General features: G+C 38.0%; 1 protein-coding gene across 1 annotated transcript in view; it reads left to right on the plus strand.

Annotated features, from left to right (window-relative positions):
- Positions 1–1,070: 1,070 nt before the first annotated feature.
- Positions 1,071–24,868, plus strand: part of LOC126868447 (ubiquitin-conjugating enzyme E2 H) — a 47,285-nt gene continuing 23,487 nt past the window's right edge. Inside the window, exons 1-2 of the mRNA XM_050623896.1 lie at positions 1,071–1,705; positions 12,101–12,177. Coding sequence (XP_050479853.1) covers positions 1,653–1,705; positions 12,101–12,177 — 130 coding nt within the window. The 5' untranslated portion in view covers positions 1,071–1,652. The remainder of the gene's footprint in view (positions 1,706–12,100; positions 12,178–24,868) is intronic.

Raw genomic sequence — 24,868 nt, forward strand, 5'->3', positions numbered from 1 at the left:
CTTTATCGAATTACTAAATATTATGATAATACCATATGCGATATATGTATATATATGTTATGTATATGTTAATATTCTCGTTGTAGATATGTCTTTTGTTTCAACGTTATTAAACGTCCAAGTAAAAGGCGAATTGTGCCACATTCGACTTGTCGAACCGTCCTCGCAATTTGTTTGTTTACAAGAATAATTGCTGTGTAATTGAACTATTTCCTCATAATTTTATTCGTATACGCGCTCATTTAATTTATCATAATATGTGTGTGAAGGGTTAATTTCAAATGTCAGATTTCTTAAAATTTAATAGATATTGGATTTTATATCGTTGGTTAAAAAAGGTATTTATAGGATATTTATAAATATTTTGTGTATTGTTTATATCTTATTATTATTTATATAAATATCAGAATTCTCATAATGTATTTAAATTCAAATTCCAGATATATGTCATTGATGTATACTATTTCACAGTGTTACCAGGAACTAGTGATTTTTTTATGTATTTTTAAAATTAAACATTAATCAATTCATATTCAAATTTATCCATAATCATCTTGTACTTATTTTCATATACGATAATTTTATCACAGATGTTTTGCGTATCTTAAAATCGTAAATACTTCGTGACGTAAGTGGTTATATATTGTACGTATATTGTAATCGTCTTATTTACGGAATACAACATTAATTTATTGTTTCATATATGTTTCGTAACGAAGTAAGTAATTCGCGTAGATAAATCATCTAATAATAAAATATAAACAAGTATTGGAATATGTATATTCCTTGAAATTTGAGAATATTTCTTTTATAAAATATTACCACATACATATATCTATTGGGTATGGAATTTGAATTTCGTAGTTTTCTAGAAAATGAAATAGCAGGCAATATTAGGTAGTTTATATGGAATTCGGTCTAATTCTAGTAATATTGGTTGACCGAAAGAACCAGCGGTGATTCGTTGGATCATAGCAGGGATTTTGTATTGTGCGCGCGCATTCACTGGCACAACGTGAGACAGAGGTAGCAGCAAGGAAGAGAGCAGTGCAGAAACGGAATCAGATGCAGTGAAGTCTGTGAGTTGACAGTGGGGTGCACGAGAACAGGCGTTCAGTAGTGGTGGAGGCGGAGGAGGTTTAGGGGAAAGAATTGTTTTCTGTGTGCGCGAGAAACGTGTCGACAAGTAACGAGTCTCTGAAAACGGGTCGTCGTTGGTGATGGTGAAATGATTCTCTAGCCCGAGGTTTTTGACTTGGTCCGGACGGACAAAAGAGGAAGACCTTTTGTATATCGCTGCTGTTCAAGAGACCGTACGTTTGTTCATCCGTAGAAAACATCATTAAACGCTGACGTCGCGGAATTCGTCCCGTGTCGTTTTCCTTCGTGGCGAGCGTCCGAACATCCAACGACTGACTTAGCGACCATCACGCGCGCGTGTCTTTGTTTTTTTTTCTCGGTGCTGAATAACTGTACGAGGAAAACAGAGAGAGTGTGTTATATCACAGTGGTGAAAAGACCGATACGTTTCGTGGGTTTCTGCTGTGGTAAATAATCCGTAGCAGTCAGAGGCCCTTCCTAAACGACGATCGAGCTCAGCTGATTCAAGGACTTGCTGTTGAAGGGCTCTGCTGCGTTAATAGACGATAAATATGTCGTCCCCCAGCGCTGGAAAACGACGTATGGACACGGACGTTCTCAAATTGTATCCTTGAAATTCACTTTTATTTCTCCTACTTGCTATTTGTATCTCTGTCTTCTTTTTTCTTCTCCTTCTTCTCATCCCCACTTCTTTCTCTCTTTGTCTCTCTCACCCTTCTCCTCCCTCACCACTCTGCTCGTATCCCTTCCCATTTTCTTGTTCTCGTTCTTTCTTTCTCTTTCGCTCTATCGCACGTGCTTGCAATCGAGTGCAAGAGAGGCCTGCACATGGGTTTGCGAATGCAAGACCTACGCAGTATGCATGTGCATGTTACCGCGGGATCGGTTGTTTATCATGTATGATCGGTTTATAGGTCGACGAGAAATAACGCGGTGCAATGTCAATGGTGTTTCACGAGACGATGAGGGATATTTAATTCCTCGTTTTGTCGATGACGGGACACAGCTGTTTTTAACCAGCTGACTCTACGTCTCTGTGCTACGTGTGTGCGCAGCTTTATCTTATTCGTTTAATAACGCACGGCGAGTGTATGCTACACGGTCGTGGCTTTTAAAGGTTAGATTTCATTTTTGTTCTTCAGTTCTTTGTTTCATCTTAGTCTTTCCATTTTGTCTTGTATCGCAGATTTCACTAACGAAGTTTTTAATGTCGAGACCGTTTGATTCGAATCGACTCGTATTTGAAATATCTTTTATATTTATACATACATTGGCAACCGTAAATATTTCAAGTTGCGCGTCAAATAATGGCATACATATGTGTGTGTATATATATATATATATATATATGTTAGCGTTGGTTTGACATAGAGTGAAGCGCAACTAACGATAATTGAGACGTCATCAACGTGTTTCAACCTCAACCGAGTAGTTCATGGGAATAACGCGATGTGTCAAATTTTACACCGATAATAACACGTAAAAACGATAAACAATATGAATGAGGAGTAAGAGGAGAAGAAAGGGCAATAAAAATAATATAGTTACAACAATGTCGCGATTTTTTCTTTTCATACAATGATATCTTGGATAAATCGCGTGACAATTAGTGACTAATAATTTCTTAACCCTCCACTGTAAATATTTGAGTTAGGTGGGAAGAACGATGACGTTTCTCATCGCTTCTAATCGTCGTATTTACAGATAAAAAAGATCAATTGTTTTAATATCACGCACACCTTCTAACGACTATCCTAACGTTCTTTTAATATTATCAATGTCATAGAATTCGTTATTTCCAACTTTCGTTTAATCCTCGATGTAAGAAAATAATACTGACACAAAAGATTAAGGTATATAATAATTCATAATTATAAAGACAAAAGAACGAATTATAAATATACCTGTACATGTTTGTATCTGACCTCGATTCGTAAGAAATTGATTTTTGCGTAACGTAACGTCGCGTCTCGCTTATCATTGCTGTGCAGACGTTCATGTACGAATGCTAGTCAGTTTTTCTAGAACGATGATAGTCTCTCTCTCTCTCTCTCTCTCTCTCTCTCTCTCTCTCTCTCTCTATCGAGTTCTTTAGTGCCCCGTAACATCGATCAGTCTTTGTTGAAGCTTACATTAAATTTGCAAGCGTTTCGGTGAGCAAAGTGAATTGGACTTGTTCGTTCTTTCCTCCTTCGATAGAGATACCCCCTGTGAGTTTTCAAATTTCTCGAAAGGCTTTCTCTCGATTCGTTTACGCGTACTAACGTTAGTAATAGTCCATTTTTGGAAAGGCATCTGCCTTTGTGTAAACACGTTTCTTAGAAATTTCGTTGGCGTTTATATATCTTCACCATTTACTTACGTGTTCTTTGTTGTTTTAGGGAAACTCGACAAAATTTGTATATATTTCTGTTTGCGGGGTAAATCTCTCATTTAGCACATTTTTCACTTATATTTCTAGTATTTTCATCTTTGCCTGTATTTTGATATTAAAAATTTCCTTTTTATATTTTCTTTCAACCTTAAAAAGATATTTAAGAACAATTCGATCGAAAGTATGGCGATATTTTTATAAAAAATAAAAATAGCAGAAAGTTACACGGTTATTTACTTTAAAAGAAAAGGATTGTTTGTTTGCGTAATAATGAAAACATAAAAAGATTTCAAGCGAAGCTAAAAGAAATCGATGCAGGTCTGCTTCAACGGGAACTTTAAATTCTCGCATTTCAAATTCAACTGAATTTATACGGCGATTCGATCAGATAAATAAAGTTAGATAAATATTTCCATTTTAATAACGGTGAAAGCGGACTGTATGCGTTATAGAATCCGTATTAATAGCGACTTCGTGATAAATAAGCCGACAGTCTGACTCGTTATTTTTTTTTCACCCGGATTCGATTCAATCAAAACATATTCTCCAAAGGAGACGTTCACATCGAAATAGATTGAAAGCCGAATTGACTGTTATCTCGTGAAACGGAAATGTGGGAGGAACCGGATGCGTATCGCGTACAAATCCCTCACTCTCTATTTTAAGTTCTTTCTCTTCCTCTATACTTAAGCCTCATCTATTTCATAAACATTTGTATTTTCTACATTTTTCCTTCTCTCGTTCTTAGAGACTTAGGATTTGCCTCGTTAAGTTCTGATATACTTCTTCCTCCGATACGTCTCTTTTGAGAAATTTTTTATTGGCATTACTTGAAATCTGGTAAATTAATTCCTGATCGTGTTCGTCTCTTTTTTCTTTTAATTTGCACAAATTCGAATTGGTTGTTAATAAATTGTCTTTCCGTTTGGAGAATCAGTAGCTACTGGTAAAACTTGTTTTTTTTTTGGAAAAATTCCTGGTAAATTAGTTTTCAGTAAACTAGTGTCGGCACAGTATTTTTCCATACGGTTTCGATCGAATTTTCTTGAATTTTTTTTTTTTTTTTTTTGATAAAATGTAAAGTAGTAGTAGAGTACGAGTAGAACAGCTAAAGTCGACTCTCGTAGTGGAATGGAATCTTTGATCGAAATAACTCGAAGGTATTTGCACATACTTTGCTCTTTACTCGAGTTTCTTTTATCGCGTGAATTTCTATGCTTTTGTATTCCGTGTACGCGAAGAGTAGAAGCGTAGGTATTCGTTTTTTAAGATTTTATTAGGAAGCATGAAACGGTTAAAACGCTGGTAAAACGGTTAAAGTCAATTAACGTTTACGACGAAGGAATGTTTCGTTACACGTTAATTTGAAATATATCGTATTTCGTTCTTATTATTTTGTATTATTTTGACATTGTACAGAAAAGTACGGTCGGTATAGTTCTATTAAGAATTGCATTCGTTAGCATAGGAAGACCATTTGAAATATTAATATTAACGACTAACGTTTAAACGATAAAGATAGTGAATAGAATATTAATTAAAAGTATATATGTACATACATCAACACATATAATATTCCTTGTTGCGTAACTTCTTATCGTTTCTGTAGATTTTAAAAAGTTACCAAGTTCCCTATAATAGGCGGTGTATAACGTTGTTGACACAAATCCAGCCGCATTGAAAAACGCTGTTCAATGTATTGTAAAACGTACGATGTATTAGAACATTCATCGTACGATCACAAAGTGTCACCTTGAACGCCTACATGACACGAATGACAAAGTTTGCTTCTTCTTCTACGATTGCAATTGCATATTTATATGCAATTTCGATTGATCTAACGTTACATTTATCGTTCGATCTATGCATTTTCATTCGAATGTCTTTCGATGAATGGGAAAAGAGGATCAATAAATAAGTGACGATTTTCGATCTTTATTATTCTTCTTTCAATTTAGTAGGAAATATTCATACGAAAGACAAGGTTTCCATTTTGGCAAACAACGCTTCATATATCGTTTCTAAAATACATATATAAAAACATAGCGTTTAAAGAGTTATTATGCAATCGTTATTTTTCTAAGATTAAATATCCTCGTATAATCGTTCTAAATAACTAAATATTCTGATCATTTCCCAAATCAATCTTTTTACATAGTATAAATATATACAGGGTGGTACAAGCGGAAACGGAAACAGGGGGTGATACTACGCGAAAAAAGAAGTCGAAAATATAGAATAAAAATTTGTCGTTCGAGGCTTTGTTTTGGAGAAAATCGCCTTTGAATTTTCGCTCGGTACGCGTGCGGTACGTTATAACGGATCTCACTGTAAATCGTTGTCTCGATTGACGTTATTTCTTTAATTTTTAAAATTTTAAAATTTTTAAACTTTTATTCTATATTTTCGACTTCTTTTTTCGCGTAGAATCACCCCCTTCCCGCTCGTATCACCAGTTACCAATCACCCTGTATATATATAACTTTATTCCATCGAATTTTATCGAAATATTGAATTTTCCCGCGTTTCTACGCGTTACGACGCGACAAGTATTAAGCTTCGTTCACAAAGTACCGTTCGTCTCCCGCCGTTCCATACACATACATTGCGACAGACGACACCCAGGCAAATCGAACGATGTAAAGAATTCAACACAATCGTGTAATCGATTTTAATCGGTAGACCGCGGCTTTTCGTTCGTTTGCAGGAAATTTGAAAGTACAAAATCGCACAGAATGCGAGCAATAGAATATAAAGAGAATATATAAAATATATATATAAAATATTCGAATCACAGGTTCCATCTTTTAATTATATCCTGAAAAATATGAATTTGCATAAAAATGCGTACCTACCAGTCACCGTGATGCAACGTTATCGCGACTTTTCTCATTCCACGACGAATCTCGAATTCGATGGATGCATCGGACGCGTTGGACGGTTCGCGTTGCTCACATGCTCCGATGGACACTGTGGCGGGAACTGTTGGTATCGTATCGCTGAAAGGGGATGAAAGTTCATTAAAGTAAATTTCGTTTGCCGATGTCATGTCGTTTCGCTGGTAACGATATAGTTGCGGTAAATTGCGTTCACGGAAACTGTATATATTCAGCCAATAATTTCCATTAGTCCGGCTCTCTAACGGTGTGGCCAGGTGAGATACACGCAGATGCGGTCCCGGAAGTGATTCAATTATGGATCGACGATATTCGATGGACCTCTCGCAAGATTCCTTGTACGTCCACCGAAATTGAGCTGATCAATTACACTAGTAATTAACAAGCTCCTCGGTATGTACGGTTAATGGCTCACCCGTAATGGGTTTAGAGGCACGCGAGCAAACGCGAGAAGGTACATCGGGGCTGCTATCTGCGTGATGCAATTTTACCTGGGCACGCGTGTATCGGTGCGTTTTGATGGCTCCACGTAGATTGCGTGTGTACGTGTCCTCGAGCCTCGGAGGGCTCGGCGGTGGGAAAAGAAGGGTTGGTTGGTTGGGTGGTAGGGCGCTCTCGCTCCCTTTCCGTATTCGTCGTTGAAAGCTTCAATTATCGTTCTCTAAATACCGGAGATTGGAGTTAATCAATATCTGGGATATTTGCATCGAGGATCGATTCGATTCCGTATGGGGCGAAAGAAAGCAGAAAAATTGATTTAAAAACGCATGTAGGAGAGTGTGTCCTGAAATACAGATGGCTCGATATCGCTGGAAATTGGTTCCTTTAAAAGATATAGAGCGTGATCTTTCGATACGGTGGTTGGAAGATTTTCGAAAATTTTCCAATACTCGAGTTAGCTGGAATTCTTCGATGCATTCGTTTTCTTTTCTTAATCCGGGATGATACGGTCGTTTATGTCGAAGCACGTTAGCTAGTACATCGGATCGTAAACGCGTAGGTGGAGGGTACTCTTCTTTGAAATTTAAACAACTTGCACTTGCAAATTTCCACGGTTAGTTCGATTAGGCTGTTTGTTACGCTAGGTGAATTTAGCATGATCTTTAGCACGAATTTCGGAGCACTGCCAAACGGTGAACAAAAGCGGAAAACGAAGTGCAACGGGCTCATCTCGTGTCCAATGGCTGCCTTTGTTTACGCTCGCGATTATATAGATCGTCTCGTTATTATAACGTACATAATAATATCGGTGTCGCTTAACGTCCGATGTTCCTATCGTGTTAATTTCTGTTATCTCTTTAAAAAAACTCGCTATAATTATCTATGCGCGCATAACGCGCTTTTCATGGTCTGATGTGTTTTACGCCCGTTTCATTCGGTTTAACCTGAGTCGTATCTTCACTGTATACATACTTGCAATTTTTCTTTTTTCAAAGATACGCCACAAGACTATCGGATAAACAACGCAGAAACGAAGAAATTCTGCGCATATGTACCTCCTTCTTTTACCTCGTATCTGCGCATTGTGTTCATAAACAGATAGAAAATGAGATTCGAGTTATTTGGAACAAGAATTATTATGCGATAGAAACACAGCGAGCAGATTGGAACAAGTCGAAAATCGGTAAGCAAAAATTCAACGTTCGGAGGCTATCGGATAAGGAAGAGAATAAGGAAGAAAGAGAAGCGATACGAGATTACGTGCATCGAACCGCGTTCGCTGTTTTTACGCGTGAATATTTGCGATGGAACGCACTCGCGCCACCAAAACGAACACTCGACTCGGTCACCGTATCTCGTTGCGAACTTATCGAACGATAAGCAGCTACCTAGAGACGCGTCTTCCAAAAATAAGATACAGCCAAGGGCGTATCGCGTATCGAGTCTTTTAAAACGAACGTGTGTTTGTGCCTTCGCCACGGACAGACTCGGTAAAATCGGCCGTTGATTCGCACGTGCAGTTTATTTCGATACACAGCCGCGTGTAGTTTTCGCGTGTATTTCGAGAGAGTTTAGTGATTCCTCCATCGAGCGGAGTGGCGCTGAACGCCGGACGATCGAGCGGGAAAGAGAATCGAGAAAACAAAGATGGCCTATGAAAGGCGGAACGACAGAGACTGTCAGGCTGTTCTTAGCGAAACGCTGGTTCAACTGATACTGTAAACAACAGCAACAACAACAGCCACAACACAGGCAAATGGTTCGTAACGGTCTTGCAGATTGAGTAATCGTTTCCGCCCCTTTCTGATGTTACTCGTACACCTTGACTATGCGGGTCAAATGCACGAAGACTCTCAATGAAATCGAGGCCATTATGACATTCGATGGTCTGTATGCGTACACGCAGGATGTCTTAGTAATTTTAATACAATCGGAAAACGCGATTCCACAATGACGAACAAGGACGAAAATAATACATTTTTAATACGTGGCTTTGTTTTCGCGACAATGATACGGGTACGCGCGTATTTTAACTGTGCCACGGTCGAATAGCTTTCGTTATAGTTGGTATCGCTACCTGGCACTGATAGTGGCACAACTAAAAAGCGGAAATTTTATAGCGGAGGCTTTTTAAAATTTACATGGGAAGTTTCGTGAGACATTTTTAACGGCGTTATAAGACTGATATAATGAGACAAGATATGTCACTGTTCGCGAAAACGATAGAACCCTGCATTTGTAGCGTCACAAAAATAAGAGAATATGAGCCAAGCTAATAGCCGCATAAATAGGTGATAATCTTCCCTCTCTGACGCAAAACTGATGGAATTATAAATACACCGTTTTACATAAGAAACATAGAAACGTAACGTAGACGTTCTGTTCGTTCAAAACAAATTCGAAAGCTTTTGAGTTGTTCCATTATCGATATACCTGGCAGCGATATATCGTTTATAAACAGTGTCATAATTATTCAGACATTTTTTTTTTTTATTCAGACGTATGTTTTTAATATTTCATTTTATCTAGTACCTTAACATTTTCATTTCTAATCGCGTAACCAATTATCTCTGGTTCGATCGAACGGTAGTTAACTCGATCGATTTAAAGTGGAATCTACTTAACGATACGACTTCGTTTCCTTTTCAAACGCACTTTTCTTCTCACGGACAATCAGCTATGTCGATAATATCGATCCTGTCGAATACCGCTCGCTCGGGTTTATCGGTCCACTAATCGAATCGATCGTTTTGATATCACGGCGGAACACCGTTCGATCGTTTGGGACTATTACACGGGACATGGAATTAACTTCTTTTCGCCGCGATAATGCATTTCGCGTTAATTTCTATGTTTATCGTTCGTTCTTCTAACTCTTGCGCGAGTCGTTCGTGAAAGCACGCAACAATGAAATTCCTCGTACGTACATAGGACGCAAGAAAACGTGATACTTCCGGCTGAGTAATACGTTGACCGACCCGATATTGCTTTCGCAATTACCACGCCAAGAAAATTATTTCAGCTGACCATGTATCGCGGAACGCGTGAAACGTCCGTTAGTTTCGTTTCTATTCGACTGCGTGGCCGAGGCATGTGCGTTTGTTCCGCGCGTAACGTCGTATATCTCCGGTTTATGCGTAGCCTCGTATATCTCTGGTTTATGCGTAGCTCCGTATATCTCTGGTTTACGCGTAGCCTGCGCGATTGCAACGGAAAACAAATCCACTGATACTGACCAGAATCGAGGATGCTCGCGGGTCTTCGATGTAACCTGTTCTTCTATGTAATACAATTCTCTCGTAGACAGCCTCAGGTGAGAGCCGTGTAACGCTCAGCTCGCGTATAAACACTTGCCAAAACAAGAAAGTGGTTTATCGTATGTTGAATAACACGACGCACTACATGGTCGTAATTCGATTTTCCTTTTCAACGATCGAGCTGCTTCGTAGATCTACGCCGGTATCAAATGACGTCGATTGATAAAAGCGTTCGACGAAGGTGTATGGAGCTTTACGATAGCCATTCTTCGAACACATCAGCTATTCCTTAACCGTTGTAGCTACGATTGTATTTACAATTCGAAAGTAACGTGTCCATCGGATTATACGCTTTAATTTCAAATCTATTTTTCTTCGGCGTTACGATTCCTCTAATATGGACGAAGATCGTGCTTTCGTTTAATGGTTTCTTTTCATGCATTTATTTCAGTTCGCTCGTAACGCGTGTACCTTGCGAAATATTGTTCACTGAACTTTCTCCAAAGGCAGGCAGTTAGAGTTCCGTTCTTCTGGCTTCGTTCTGGTTATATTGCTTGTTTTCGAACTCGGTTTTCGACCTCGTTCAACGATGCGCGGCTGCGATTCCTTCGCGGTCGTTTGTATTCTCGCGAATTATATCGCCTCGGATCGGCACTAATTTCATGTGAAAATCGTGGTGGTAACGGCGGCGGACGTTGAAGCGGCGCGACGCCACCAGCATCCTGGAGTATCGAGCTAAATAAGAGGAATTAAAAATGAAACGTCGTCGATTAAAATTAAATGTAGCTTGAAATTCTACGGCGCGTGCTTGATAAGCTCAGCAACCGTCGTTCGTTGTGTATTATTAAACGCGAGCGGAAACTTTTGTTTTCCTTTCTTCCGTCGACTTTTTCAACCGTTTACCGCTTTTCCATCCTGAAATTGGATGCGGATTTGAAAGGAACTGTTCCGTTCGGTACATAAAACCCGAGCCACGTAAGGTATTACAAACTGTATTCTTCGCGACAGAAGCTGTTCCTATTTTCGTGCTTGATCTTTGAAATAATAACGTGGCTTTGAAGTAATATGGGCAAAGGGATTTTTTATCGTTTTATTCTCGTTTCAAAGTTCTAAAACCGTTTAAGAGAGAAAATCGTGAAAAATCTGTTTCAGTACACCAATATCGATAGCAATGTCAAAACAGAGTTCTCTCGACGTGTTTTCGTGGAAACAATTTGCCGCAATTTACCTTATTTCCATCCACTCTTTTCCAAATACAAGGTATTACGATACGATCGTTTCTTCAAATTCGTTATAGTCAAGAAAACGATATTCGATATAACTAGCTAAAAATATATACACCGCGTCTCTCGCGTAACTGGGACAAGATGTATCTTTAAAAGACATGTAACATCGATTAACGTAGCTTGATGTAGTATACGATCGTAGTACAACCGGATAGAAGGTGATTCTGCGTGAAAAAAATAAGAAAAAAAATTTGCTACAATGTTTTTCCATCGGCGACTATAGATCTATAATCATGTATAGCCTATAACTTATCCGAGTTGCGCGAGACACTTTGCATCGTGTATCTTAATGAAGATTACCATCAATGGTTTTTCTCCGGACGAGAAAATTTGTTTAATGCCGCACCAATGAGTCCGATTGAATCAACATTGTCCAGCTAGTTTGTTTTCGAAAATTTGTAATCCCGGTTGCGTCAAGAACGCACGCGAAGCGTTGCGATTTGCGATCAACTCGACTCTGCTCGGTAGTCACGCGAGCTTCGGTGCGTTTCATCGATTCACGAAGATAACATTACGCCGGACTTCTGACACGCTTCTGCGTTCGCACTTCTTTCCACATCGATTTCCCTCAGTTCATTGCACCGTTTTCTCGTCGACGCTTAAATCTTTGTTCAACGATGTTTTCGCTTTTTATTTGCACGGCCGTTGACCACAAATTGCCTTTTGCATCGTCGATATTATCCCGAAACACCGCGAACAAATTTTCTTACACGTTTATTTTCCTTAACTATCGACCAATTACAGAATAGAAAGTAAGCACGAAGTGACGATATTAGGAGGATTAAACGAATTTTCCGTCAAATTCTACGGACCACGGGGAAGTAAGTACTCCATTAATTTCGTATAATTTTTATCTTAGAATGTAAGTTGCTTCGACCCTTTCGTTCTCGAACTGGTTGTTTAATTCGCTACAGATATTTCTCTGTAATTTTCTCACATGAAAGATATCAGACTCGTACGAATATTTTCACACCTACAAACGTACAAGGATTGTTCGCAAATGGAGTGAAACTTATTTGTAATTCTATGATTAGCTTGCGATGAAAGTAATATTTTAATTTATAATCTTAAATATATGGTCGTACGATTATCACGAGAACGAGAAGGTTAATGGTTTTAGTGTTAAGACAGGCAACGTATGAATATATTATTGCATATTGATATTCAACTCTCAACTACAACCTTTAATCGCAACTCTTAAGTGAAATAGAAATACGATAATTCTCTAAAGGAAAACAGAGAATTAAATGTATAAATTTTTACAAGTTACAATCGCGATGCTCGACGTAATTGAAAATTATTGCCAGTTTTTACATCCGAGGTATACGCTCCATAACTCTTCGGTAACAGTCGAGGATTGAAATAACACCAGTATCTTATTCGTCTAATCTTTATTGTCTAACGTGGCCGAAAACTGACGTAGAAAAGATTACCTCGCATTTTCTTCTCTGTAGTACAAGCTTCTAACCGATGACGAAGGAGATAGTAAAGATTAAGAAATAGGAAATGCAGTAGATTTTCCTACAGTAAAAATAGACTGACGACTGAATTTTTCTTTTTTACACGTTTCTAATACCAAAATAGGAAGCCTTTGATCTTTAGAAAAGATCGACCTTGGTGTAACCATATAAAACGAGATTTTTTTTAAATGAATAACACTTCGAGCGTAAGAAAAAAAATGAGAAAGTACCGGCACACTTCCTTCGATCACGTCGTTCAATTAACGTTCAATGAGACGCGTTCATACCTAAATATCATTTGCAAATAGTCAATCAATCTTTTATAATCGACATATGTTACAATTAAGAAACTCGGAGGGAAAGTATAGTGTATCTTTAACTTATTTAATTAACGTTTCTAATTGATTCAATTTCGTTCGTTTTTCGCGTTAAATGAAAATTCATAACAAGCGTCTAGATAAATACAGATGTTTGGGCATTTATCTCGTTGTTGACGAAAAATATCGTACTCGTAACGCTCCTTCACCGAGTAGTGTCCTGTTTCAAAGCGTCACACTGCCAAGAACCGTGTTCTCAGTTCTGGAACTATAATTCTTCGATGATTTAATTATTTTCAAATCTCCTGGCTAATTACACAGGTGCGTTTAACATATATACATATATCCTACCTGTTGTCGAACGTTGTTGCGTTCGTTTATCGTTATTGCGTCGAACATAAATTACTTAATTTCCCTTCGTGCACCGTTATCGTCGTCCGTCGTTTCCTGGTAACCTTGCGCTGTGGCGAATAATTTATCCTCGAGGAGAAGCGTGGCTCGCGAATCCGTCGCGTTTACGTGTTCATTGTACGTTTCCAGCATTTGATATTCCAAGGTCGCCTGCTCTTCGTACACCGGATACACTTATGTAACAGTGTGTGCATTTACGCTTTCCTCGGCCTGCCAGCTGGTCGACATGCATGCAAAAAGCACTATCGATTGACCGACGTCCAGTGGCAAAAGTTCCTTGACATCGCTTTCGACGGGTTTGCCGATCCAAGCACTAGCCCTGATTCCTCGTATTACCCGCTCGCAATCGAGTTTCATTCAGGTGGCCTGTTTTGTTGTGACCGATTTGATTAAAAGGCCAGAGGCTGAAATTTACGGTGGATACAGGCCTTGAATCGCTTCTTCGTTCGCACGATAATAAGAAACGTTCGTTTTAGTTGTCAGATTCGTTGGAAATGTTGCTATGTTTACTAATCGTCGGATGTTTGTATCAGATGTTTGGCGATCGAAAGGCAGAATTTTAATACGACTTACATTAGTGGAGAAAAGAATTTAATGTAAATATATATATATATATGTATATACACGAAAATGTAATACGTTTTAAAAATGGCTGGCAAATGCAAAAAGTTTTGTATAAGAGTCGCAAAATAACGTTATAACGATCGGTATTTTTAAACTGTCGAAGAATAGATCGAGAATAAGTAGGTACATGTGATTCTTAAATCAAATAAAAAAGCAATTTAGGCGATATGGGATTAGTTGAGGGTGTTATCGAATTTGAAAGTTTCTATAAAAGGCATTTTCATGTATTTCCCTCGTAGTCTTTGTATTATACGAAGCTTATTTTGCTTATTAGCTTTCATTTGCTATTATTGAGTCAAAGGAGATTCGGTATAGTCTGGATTAATTTATGCCTATCCTTCACTCTCAGCTATACCGTGTATATTCACTATCGTGAGTTATAATTGGCCTACGCGGTGCAAACACACTAAAACATTCTATCGATCGTTACGTTTTCGGATTTAGGTTGTTGTTTATCATCGTTGGAAAGGCCAGCGCGGTATGTTTTTCCTTTTCTCGATGGTTCATAAATTACTTACGCAATGCGAACACCGGTCAAGAAAAACAGGTACAAGCAGTGCATGCTACTTAACGAATCGGTGTGTCCGGGTCGATCGATCCATCGATGGTATCTAGGAATGTCGTGTCACGAAGCCACGTTTATAAAATTAATTTTATTGCTCGTCGAAAATTTCGCTTTTACTCCGATCGTTTGTTTGTTACAGGAATTGCTCTTATTTACGATTTGTATGTTTAATTGTATTATATTTAACTGTATTATATACAGGGTACAAGCGGAAAGGGGGCGATTCTACGCGAAAAAAGAAATAGAAAATGTAGAATAAAAATTTTTCGTTCGAGGCTCTGTTTTCGAGAAAATCGACTTTGAATTTTCGCTCGGTACGCGTGCACTTTATCGCGTCTCGTTATACGGCTCTCACTGCAGATCGTTGTCTCGATGGAAAACTTAAAAAAAAATTTTTATTCTATATTTTCGACTTCTTTTTTCGCGCAGAATCACCCCCTTTCCGCTTGTACCACCAGTTACCAACCACCCTGTATATAACTGAATTGAACGAATAACTGTATACCTGGATATGTCTAATTTCTACCAATAATTGTTATATACAGTGTGTTCAATTTATCTGGGAACGTGTAAACGTCTGTGAAATTATGGGCGATACGGAAAATTGTTTGAAACGAATGTTGTACGATGTCAAGGAGGACACGTCGTATCTACGTATATTTCATTTTGCAACGAACCTTATAAATGTCATGTTTATACTTTCAAATGGAAAGTATATTTTCTTATTTTGTATTCTTGTAGCTTACATCGGAATATTTTCAAAACATTGCTTATCTGTTTCTTGTATCTGTCGCATAAACCACTATCGAGATATAAATTCTTCAGAAAGTTGTAGTCTTCCGCATAGTTGTAGCCTTTTTAATGCTGAAACTATAATACCGAAAACGTAGAAGGAAAAACGACTGGTTGTTTTAGAGGCGGTATTTACAGGTAGTATTTAGAGATGGTATTTAGTATAAACACACGTACATGAATAATCGGCTCTTTTTAGAGCCACCATGATGTACAAAGTCCGATCGAGCAACCTCCCCGCGGTGTACATTGGATAACGCCAATGCCGGCGGCATATCAAATTTGAAATTTAATATCCGTATAGTAGTAGTTTGCGCGGATGATATGAATAGTACTTTGAAAACTGTTTCGCTGTCGGCTACGGGACCATGGAATAAAAATATATAAATTGCCACTTGAAAATATAAACGTGATCTCTATAGGGCTTTCCAAGGTCATTGCAAGATGAAATACATATCGTCACGGCGTGTCTCTGTTGACATTGTACGTAATTTCTTTCAGATATTTTTCCGTATCTCGCAAAATTTTCAAGATATTTACACGTTTCTAGATAAATGGCTGTACACGCTGTACATATATGCTTGGTTATCAGTCGTAGGATGTATAGCAATTGAAAATAGGAAAGCAAAATTTGTATCGATCATTATTTCACTATCGTCTAAATACATTCTTATTATTCATTTCTATTTATTATACGTAATACTCGGCTATCGGCTCAGAATGGATTTTCGGCTTTGCACTTGTAAATACATTGTTTAAAACAATTAAAAGATCGTTGCTGCGAATGGTTCTATTAGCCCAAGGTCTCACAGCCTCGAAGAATTAATGTCGACGAACATTATCGAAGACTGACTTTAAGATAACTGTTAAAGAACTATACTGATACAAAAAGTGGATAGAAAAATCAAACGGACATCGAAAACACATCGACTGTTTTGCACTTTGTAATGCGGGTCAAGAGATCATGTTTGATCAAGCTCATGAACAATTTATGTTTACCGATATAAAAGTACATTAATAGAATAATAGAAGAATATTTACGTACGTATAGATATGCGTATAATTTTAAAGTGACGTGGATTGCAGAGGATCGAGCGATCACGGAAAGAATTCAAAGCCGTCGGAAGTTATTTACAAACTTCAGCGACCACACTCGCGGCTACGAGCTTGCTTAACACAACACAATGTTGCTAATTGCTGACGGAGATAATTCTTCGTTGATAATTATTGCACTCAGATAAACTTGAACGACGTCGATAAGCCAGCTCGCCAATCGGCTCGAAACCATCACAGGCACAACCTTAATTAGGAACGTCACGGAAATCGACCTGATTAATTATTTGTTCCTTTCGCTCCGCGAACAACAGATCACCGATTGTTTAAACGCTCCCTTTTTCCCCTGAATTGTTTTAAATTGATTTGTCGCGCGTATCTCCTCTAACGTTGCGATTGATAATCCCTAAACAATCCGTTTTACGTATTCTCCACGATAATTTAATCTATAACCTTGTCATTCCAACTTTTAACTTCTTTTCTGCCGAACCCAGAAACCTCCAGTCGTTTCTCCGCCGTACGAAATTGCTGCTTAGAAAATAAATATTTTAATACTAAAAATAATAACAGCGATCGGATCAGAAGGGACTTTTCAACCTTTCATGAGTCACTGGAATGATCCGTGGATTATAAATTCGGGGTTTAAACGAGCTTGATAACTCAGCTTTAAAATAGTAAATCACAACTTCTCTCGGTATTAGTTTCGGTATTTACCTCGGAACCGAAGTATCGTAAATCTTAGAGATTTCTTAATACACATTGTTTCGCAAGTTTCATAAAGGTTTACGCCATCGTTGGGGGGTTACACTTTCACGGATGAAGCATTATCAACTTTCGAAGATTCGCGTCGACGTTTTCCATCGAAAGTCCCCCGTGGTGTTTCGATGTTGCTTCGAAACGGGTTATCTGTGTGTCCTGCACGAGTGCACGATAGTTTGTGCAACTTTTCGCGATATTTCAAAACGTACAAAGGCATACAAGGTGATAAAGCTGGTTTCCGCGTCGTTTCACATAAATCGATGTAGTTTTGTAAACGTTCTGTGAAATAAATGGCAATCTAGAGAGAGCTGGAAATAGCAACGATGATAAGACCCGGTTCGATTCAGCTGTATCTCGTTGGCAGTTTTATTTCTATTCCGACAATGAGCAAAAATTGCGTAACACGTGTTACGAGTACGCGGACGGTCCTTATTGCACTGGTCTTCTTTTTTTCGCTATTGTCATGGGTTAAACGACGATGGCTCGTTTTCTGCCACGGAATACTTCGGAAAAAACGGCTGTAATAAGAAGAGCGCAAAATCTTCGTGTCAAGGATATTCCAAGAGTTAATTAGCAAGTTGAAACATCGCACATTGCTAAAGATTTCGTCGTTTCGTTTCTGAAAACATTCTGCTATACAGTTAGATATCCAATATTTTCCAAGATATCTACGATTGAAATTTCACTGCGTTGAAGTTTCAAAAATATCGCTTGAAGGGATTACACAGTTGAGCTAAATCTCGTATTTTGCCCACAACGTGTACATACGTTACCAATTTGAAAAAAATTTGAGTCTTCCATTGAACTCAAACATCTCAAAAAAAAAAAAAAGAAATGTTAACTCTCGATACCTGAAATATTCTGCTGATAAAATTCAATCGCTTTAAAGTATTTGGTAAAGTCTTTGGTAAAAATTCCATTAAAACATACAGGTAACTGCTTTCGATACCTTCGGCATTAATTTTGTATTAATAACAAAATTGGAGAGTAATAGGATACTTAATGTAGCTGCAATTAGGAAAGCGATTGTAGATTTCTGGCAAGAGGTTGTCCTCTGGTCGTGGAAACGTCTTGAAAAGCGAGCAGCATAACGAGGCGCGGCTGTTTGCTTTGGAATTAATTGAACCTCTTCGTCTTGTTCGCCGGGCTGAACATTAGCATTTCACGTCGCCTCGGAAGAGTATACCGATTGAGTTGGATCTAGCCAAGAGAAGGTAACGGTATCGTTGGATGGAGGAAAAACGTTGCAACTTCCTCGAGGCTTGCTTGGACGAAGCGCCTGCATCTGGTGTTTTCCTCCTCATCTACACGCTAATTGCACGGTCGTGTTAGGTCGTCAACTAGAAGTTGTTGGAAAACAAACGATCGTAAAAGTAGTTGTAGGAGGACTGATAAGATTAACAGCGTTACATTACATGTGCAACACGTGGGCTATCTAGTTGGCTGTTCGCGAGCACTATAATTATAGAAAGTTTTCTTTCGTTTCCCCGTATCTTCTTTGTATCATTTTCAGACGACACTGCGTGTGCTCGATTTTCGATGGCACTGTGTTTTACGAGAAACTAAATTTTTCACGATTTCCTGTCCTAGGGGAGAGACCCTCAGTGGTGTTGTGTTCCTTAGAGGATCAACTTTCGACGGCGTTGTATCCCATGGAGGTAATTTTCGATGGTTCTATATTTTACAGAAATAGGTAGAATTTTTAATAGCGTCGTATCTCATAAAAGTTACTTTCGATGATGCTAGGACAAGATTTTCAGTAACAATATGCTTTACGAAGAATTCTTTTCTTTATAAAGAACAAAGTTTTCGCTAGCATCGTACTTTACAAGGAGCGAAATTTTCAGTAATATTTATACGAAAGTCGCGGCAAAGAAATGCGATAGGTTACGCGTGCCATTCTTAAAATTCAATATACGAGATCGGTCAATATCACGTTACGAAGACTGTCTTTTTATTCGACTTTGAGGTTAAATATTTTTGTCAGTCTCTCAAATATTTCGGAAATATCGATCGTCCTAATACTACGTAATCGCACAGATTTTTTTCTCTTCGCAAAACCTCACGAATCCATTACCTATTTTTAAAAGCTTCGTATTTTCCGATTCAACAGACTGACCTGCTTCTCAACTACGTCATATCAAAGAATTCTCTTCTAACCATTTTTAGGTATTCTTCTTAATCAAGTTTCTTTTTTAACCAGTTAATCGATCAATTTATAACTACAAGGCAACAGATCGACTCGAGATGCTTACCTTAACCGAGCAACGTAAAAGTTAGAAAACCAAGAAAAATGTATTTATCGTGTTTTTCTAATATAATCTTCGTGTCGCGATAAAGTCAGAATTTTTCATAACGTCGTATGCTACAAGGAACAGTCTCCTGCAAGCTATCCCACAGAGAACAAAATTTCCTATGGCGTCTCGTCTCACCGTTTCTCGGTATGGCGTTGTGTCTCAGCGTGAGCCACTTTCGTCAGCACCACGCACGCGATTTCCATCAACGTAACGAGCTACTCAGAAGGATCTGTCCTTCGCAAATAAAACCAGTAACCGCAACAACATCGGGCCAAGCAGAACGCGAAAGAACGCGCCCCAGTGACGCAGCCAGGCCTTTGATAAAATCAATTTGGTCCCATTCCACTAGCCTGTGGTCATTTTTCTCCGACACGTTCCATCGTGTATACGTACGTACATAGATCGGGGCGTGCGCACCATCTACGTTTTACTGCACAAAGCATAGTCGTTTGGAAATGCCTGTAAACGAGCGATCGACGATACACATCGGAGATACCGTGTTCCGCACAGTGACCCACTTTAACAGCCCTCTAATACGCCCCAAGATTCTGTTCGACACTGATGCTAAAAACCACGCAGCTTTATGCCTCCTATACGTGATCGTACTACCGGATACTGCAGGAATGTACATTCAGGAAATGGATTCAGTGGACGTTAACGACTCTCGACACTTCTAAGTCCAGCTGTTTAATTTTGTTTAATTCTTTGGTGCATAGCGGAGCAGAAAGTGTTCCGCCTTGTTCTTATCTACTTATACAGGATGTCTCGGCTGAAATTATCACCTTGATTTTTCTCATTATTATTATTTGCAGTGAGAAATGTTCGAACGAAAGTCGTATGGTTCAGCGGGCTGCATACTTTTAATGTTATTAGCTTTTTCGTGGGTGAACGCGTTAAGCAAGTATGAGGGTCAACTTTGATGTTTTAAACGAAATCGTATATTCTGTAATGAACTAATGGATGTAGGTGTCCATCTCCTACATAGTAACATTTTTACAACGAAAAACCATTAGGAGATTGATTTTTCTCATTATTATTATTTGCAGTGAGAAATGTTCGAACGAAAATCGTATGGTTCAGCGGGCTGCATACTTTGATGTTATTAGCTTTTTCGTGGGTGAACGCGTTAAGCAAGTATGAGGATCGACTTTGATGTTTTAAACGAAATCGTATATTCTGTAATGAACTAATCGATGTAGATGTCCATCTCCTACGCAGTAACATTTTTACAACGAAAAGCCATCAGGAGATTAGAAGATTAAGTCGAATTTGCTAAATTTGGTCTATGACTGAGAATATCGCTTCGCGTTTCTCCTTGTCTTTCATACAGTGGTATGGAAAAGTTTCCGAAGCTTCTTTTTGTGCTATTTTTATGTTACGAGAAATAAAGAAATAAAAAGCATGTAGATATGTAGAGGGTGTTTTCATGTACGATTCTGTTAATTATCGAGTATTAAATATATCTCGTCATAAAAGTTATCGTATTCATCAAGAATTTTCAAGAAAAATGTCAAATAGAGCCCAAATAATTCTTTGCCAACTATGTGGAAAAGTTTCCGGAAATGACTTGATATTGGTTCTATTTGACATTCTCCGCTGTACAGCGGAATTATAAAGCGAATATGGTTGTCGTTGTGAAAATACAAAGTATACTCAACATGACGAAAGGCGTAGAAAATACGAATATCAATATTTGTTCTTTAATCATTTTTCGTCGAAAAAAAAGGCGAAACGGTACAATCTATCGCAGATATGTTATCGTTGGAGAAGTCTACGATCTATCATGTACATACAATGCGTATTTCTTTATCTATCGTAACACCGAAAGAGCTTCCGGAAGCTTTTTCACGCTACTGTACATTCAATTTGACAAATTGAATTTAAATCATCTGCTAAACATCTCGATCAGTTGTATCGATCAGTGCATTAAAAGATATACGATTTAATAAATTAATAATTACAAATAACGAAAAGATCAAAGTTGATCTTCGTAAGTCCTTGACCCGTACATCCAGAAAGAAGCTAATGGCATCGAAATATGCATCCCTCGAAACCATTCGCTTTCATTCGGGCATTTCTCGCTGCGAATAATAATAATGAAAGGTAAAAATAATAATAATAAAAAAAGAAGATCAAGGTAACTTCAGCCGAGACACCTTGCGTATGCACAGTGGAATGTTTCATGTCCCACCTTGAAATATTAACTCTTCGCGGTCGGTATATTTTTCTGATGGCACTATCGCATAATCGAAGCGATATATTTACCATCGTCATAGAGAAGTCGATAGAAGACAAATTTCTTAATGCTGCCACCGTGGTGATATCCGACTTTGAAGAGAAATTTTCAATGTTTTTCACTTTTCTGTTCTGCCTACGATATTATTAGGAAGAACAATTTCATTGTGGTAAGAAGGTTCAAAGTTATAGCGAAGACATTCACTGTTACGTCATTGTTTCTGATAACCAGGTCTTGGTTTGTCTACTTGCCCCGTGGTTCGTCAAATACCCGTATAATTCATAGTTAGAGGGCCAAGAGGAACAAACAACTTGTCTAATGGAGTGTACGAAAATAGATGGGGCAGTAACAACAGTGTTTACGTATCTCCTTTTCCCTTGAGTGTATCTTCTATGATTTTCTATTCGAGAAATTCAACGTTCCTATGTTTAGAATCATTTTTCTATTCTATCTATATTTCTATTACGACAAATCACAAATTCGCTTCTTATCTGTCATTGTTTCTCTGTTCTTCGTCTATTATTTCAAGTAATAGCAATGGAAAGTAAGCTTTTTCTCGAACAACGCGGTATCGGTTCCATTCAATCGCAAGATTAATTTTGACGCAGACCCTGAAATTACATCGCCCCACTCGTTGCTTGCCAGAGAGGGACAAGCGTTCTTCGCTTGTCTTTCCGTTTCCATTAATAGTTCACAGCCGCGTTGTTGCACGCGTTCTCGAGCTCAATCGACGGACAGATTCTTGACGTTGTCCGTTGCCAAATGTACCGTAATTGCATTTTAATTGCTTGCCATTTCTCAGCCAGGAGAACGAACTGCGTCGACCAATTTTGTTCGACTATTTTTCTACCAACGATTGGGAATTCGAAGTTGTAAATTACGATGCCAATAGTTTGAACGACTCGAAGCTCGACAGTGTCGTTTGACGTTGTTTCCGCCTGTGGAATACCAGACTCGACTGCTTGACGCCAAAAGTACATTCATAAAAAGAAAAGTCGACGAGATTCTCCCAGCCAAGAAACTGCCGACATAATTTATATGTAAATACGGTCGTCACGTTCGTTTACATCGAAATCGAAATCGAAATCGTTCCCCCTTTGCAATCTGTTTTCAACAGATTGGTTACGTTGAAAGTATCTTTGAGTAATTTTGATAAAATACTCTTTTACGTCTTATTTTCGATGACGCGCTTACGTTTGAACGAGGTAGGAATACGACAAATTTAGCTTACGAGTACAATTGTACCGAATTAAATCTTTTAATTTTCCAGGTAAAATGAGATTATAATTAAAATCTGTTTCATATAAATTCGCAATCTCTTTCGAATGATTTGATCGTGCTGGCAGTATCTTGAATAATTTCCATCTTTTATTTAATCTAACGAAGTAACCTTACGAAGATTCAGGTTTCATCGGTTTTAATTTAAGTTTCTTAAGTTTGAATTAAAACAGAATTATAACACGAAATTGAAATTATTCTCGTTCGCAGATCGTTTTTAACGGACTAGTTGTTGAGAAACATCTTTCCGTAATTTTGATAATATACGTTTGTATATTTTATTCGATTTAGGATGAAACACAAATACGAAGATCGAAGCTTTTTAACTTTCCGGTTATAGAAGTAAAATAATTCTATCGATCAAGTTCTTTCGAAGAGCGTCGTCCGATTGTTTCCATTTTTGCTAGATCGCGATGAAAGCATTCTGTCTTCTTGGCAAAACAAATTTATTAATCGAGATTTATAAGACTGAGTCGATGTATTTTTGCCAGTGACCTGCTACTTACGATACAAGGGTTTGGATTTCGCTCGAACAGAATTCTCCAGTCTTACAATTCGACTCCATAAATTCTAAAATGGAGTTCGCTGTAGGTTCTCAGTCGGGACAGGTTTTCTCTTCTTGGCAATCGACGCAAAACAAATGTGGTCACGGATTTCGTAGTTGGAATGACGTGTACACATTTATCAGCGAAAAAGCCAATATTCTTTTTATTTGAAAAAGAAAAGGAAGGTAGCTCGCTCCCTTAAACTTTTGAGATAAAATCAATATTTATCTCGAACTTGCGAAACTACATCTTCGATTTGGCTGAACTTTGAATGAGATGCGAGAAAATAAGTTGAACGTTTACTGCTTTTCGATTCGTCAAATTCGAAACAAATTTATTTGCTGTCAGATACAAATCGTTCTTCTATTTGTTCGAATTTACAATTAATCTGTCGATTCATCGGAATTAAGCCAGTTACGTAACAACAATACTTCACCTAAGGTTATTATTTTATTACATTTTAATCTAATAAACACGAACCAATGAAACAACGCGGAAACGCAAAATTATCCAGACAGTTTATCTTGTCTTATATTGTTTTATCGAAGCGTTGACAATTTTCTAGAATCATAAACACAGATTTATTAACAATAGACATAAAATATACAGAAAGAAAAATGTCTATGCCTGTAAAAAAAAAATGTAGCGAGTTTTATCGCGCTGCTACAAATTTTTTTTTTTATTTAGTTGTTTACATTCACAATTTGTCCGATTTGGACATTTGGTAGAATTTTTTGGCTGTTTGATCGCTGCTACAAGTGTTTCAATTTTTCCAAACTTCGTAAAAGTGTAGAATCTAATCGATAGACGAAATAATGACAAAAAATATATCAATCCAGTCGTCATCGAACATCTTTTTCCAATTACAACGTCGAAAAAAGCAGAACTTGGTAACGTAAATTAACGAGGAGAAATTGCAAATATAACGTCGACTCTTCGTAAGTTAATCGACGAAATTCACGATCAAGGTCTCGCGTACGATTTTAATCGGTCATTATCCAACGAAACACGCATAATGCGTGTTTTCCGATGCGTTGCGCATCTGTCGTAAATATAAAAGGTCGGTCACCTCTCCTTATCGGCGTCGTTGCACGAATATTAATTGATCGACCAGTCGGAATGATCGTCTCTCGTTGGTGTACCCTAGGGAAAACGTTCTTGCGAAACGTTCGAGC

The sequence above is a fragment of the Bombus huntii genome, chromosome 8 (genome assembly GCF_024542735.1).
Source record: "Bombus huntii isolate Logan2020A chromosome 8, iyBomHunt1.1, whole genome shotgun sequence".
NCBI lineage: Eukaryota > Metazoa > Arthropoda > Insecta > Hymenoptera > Apidae > Bombus > Bombus huntii.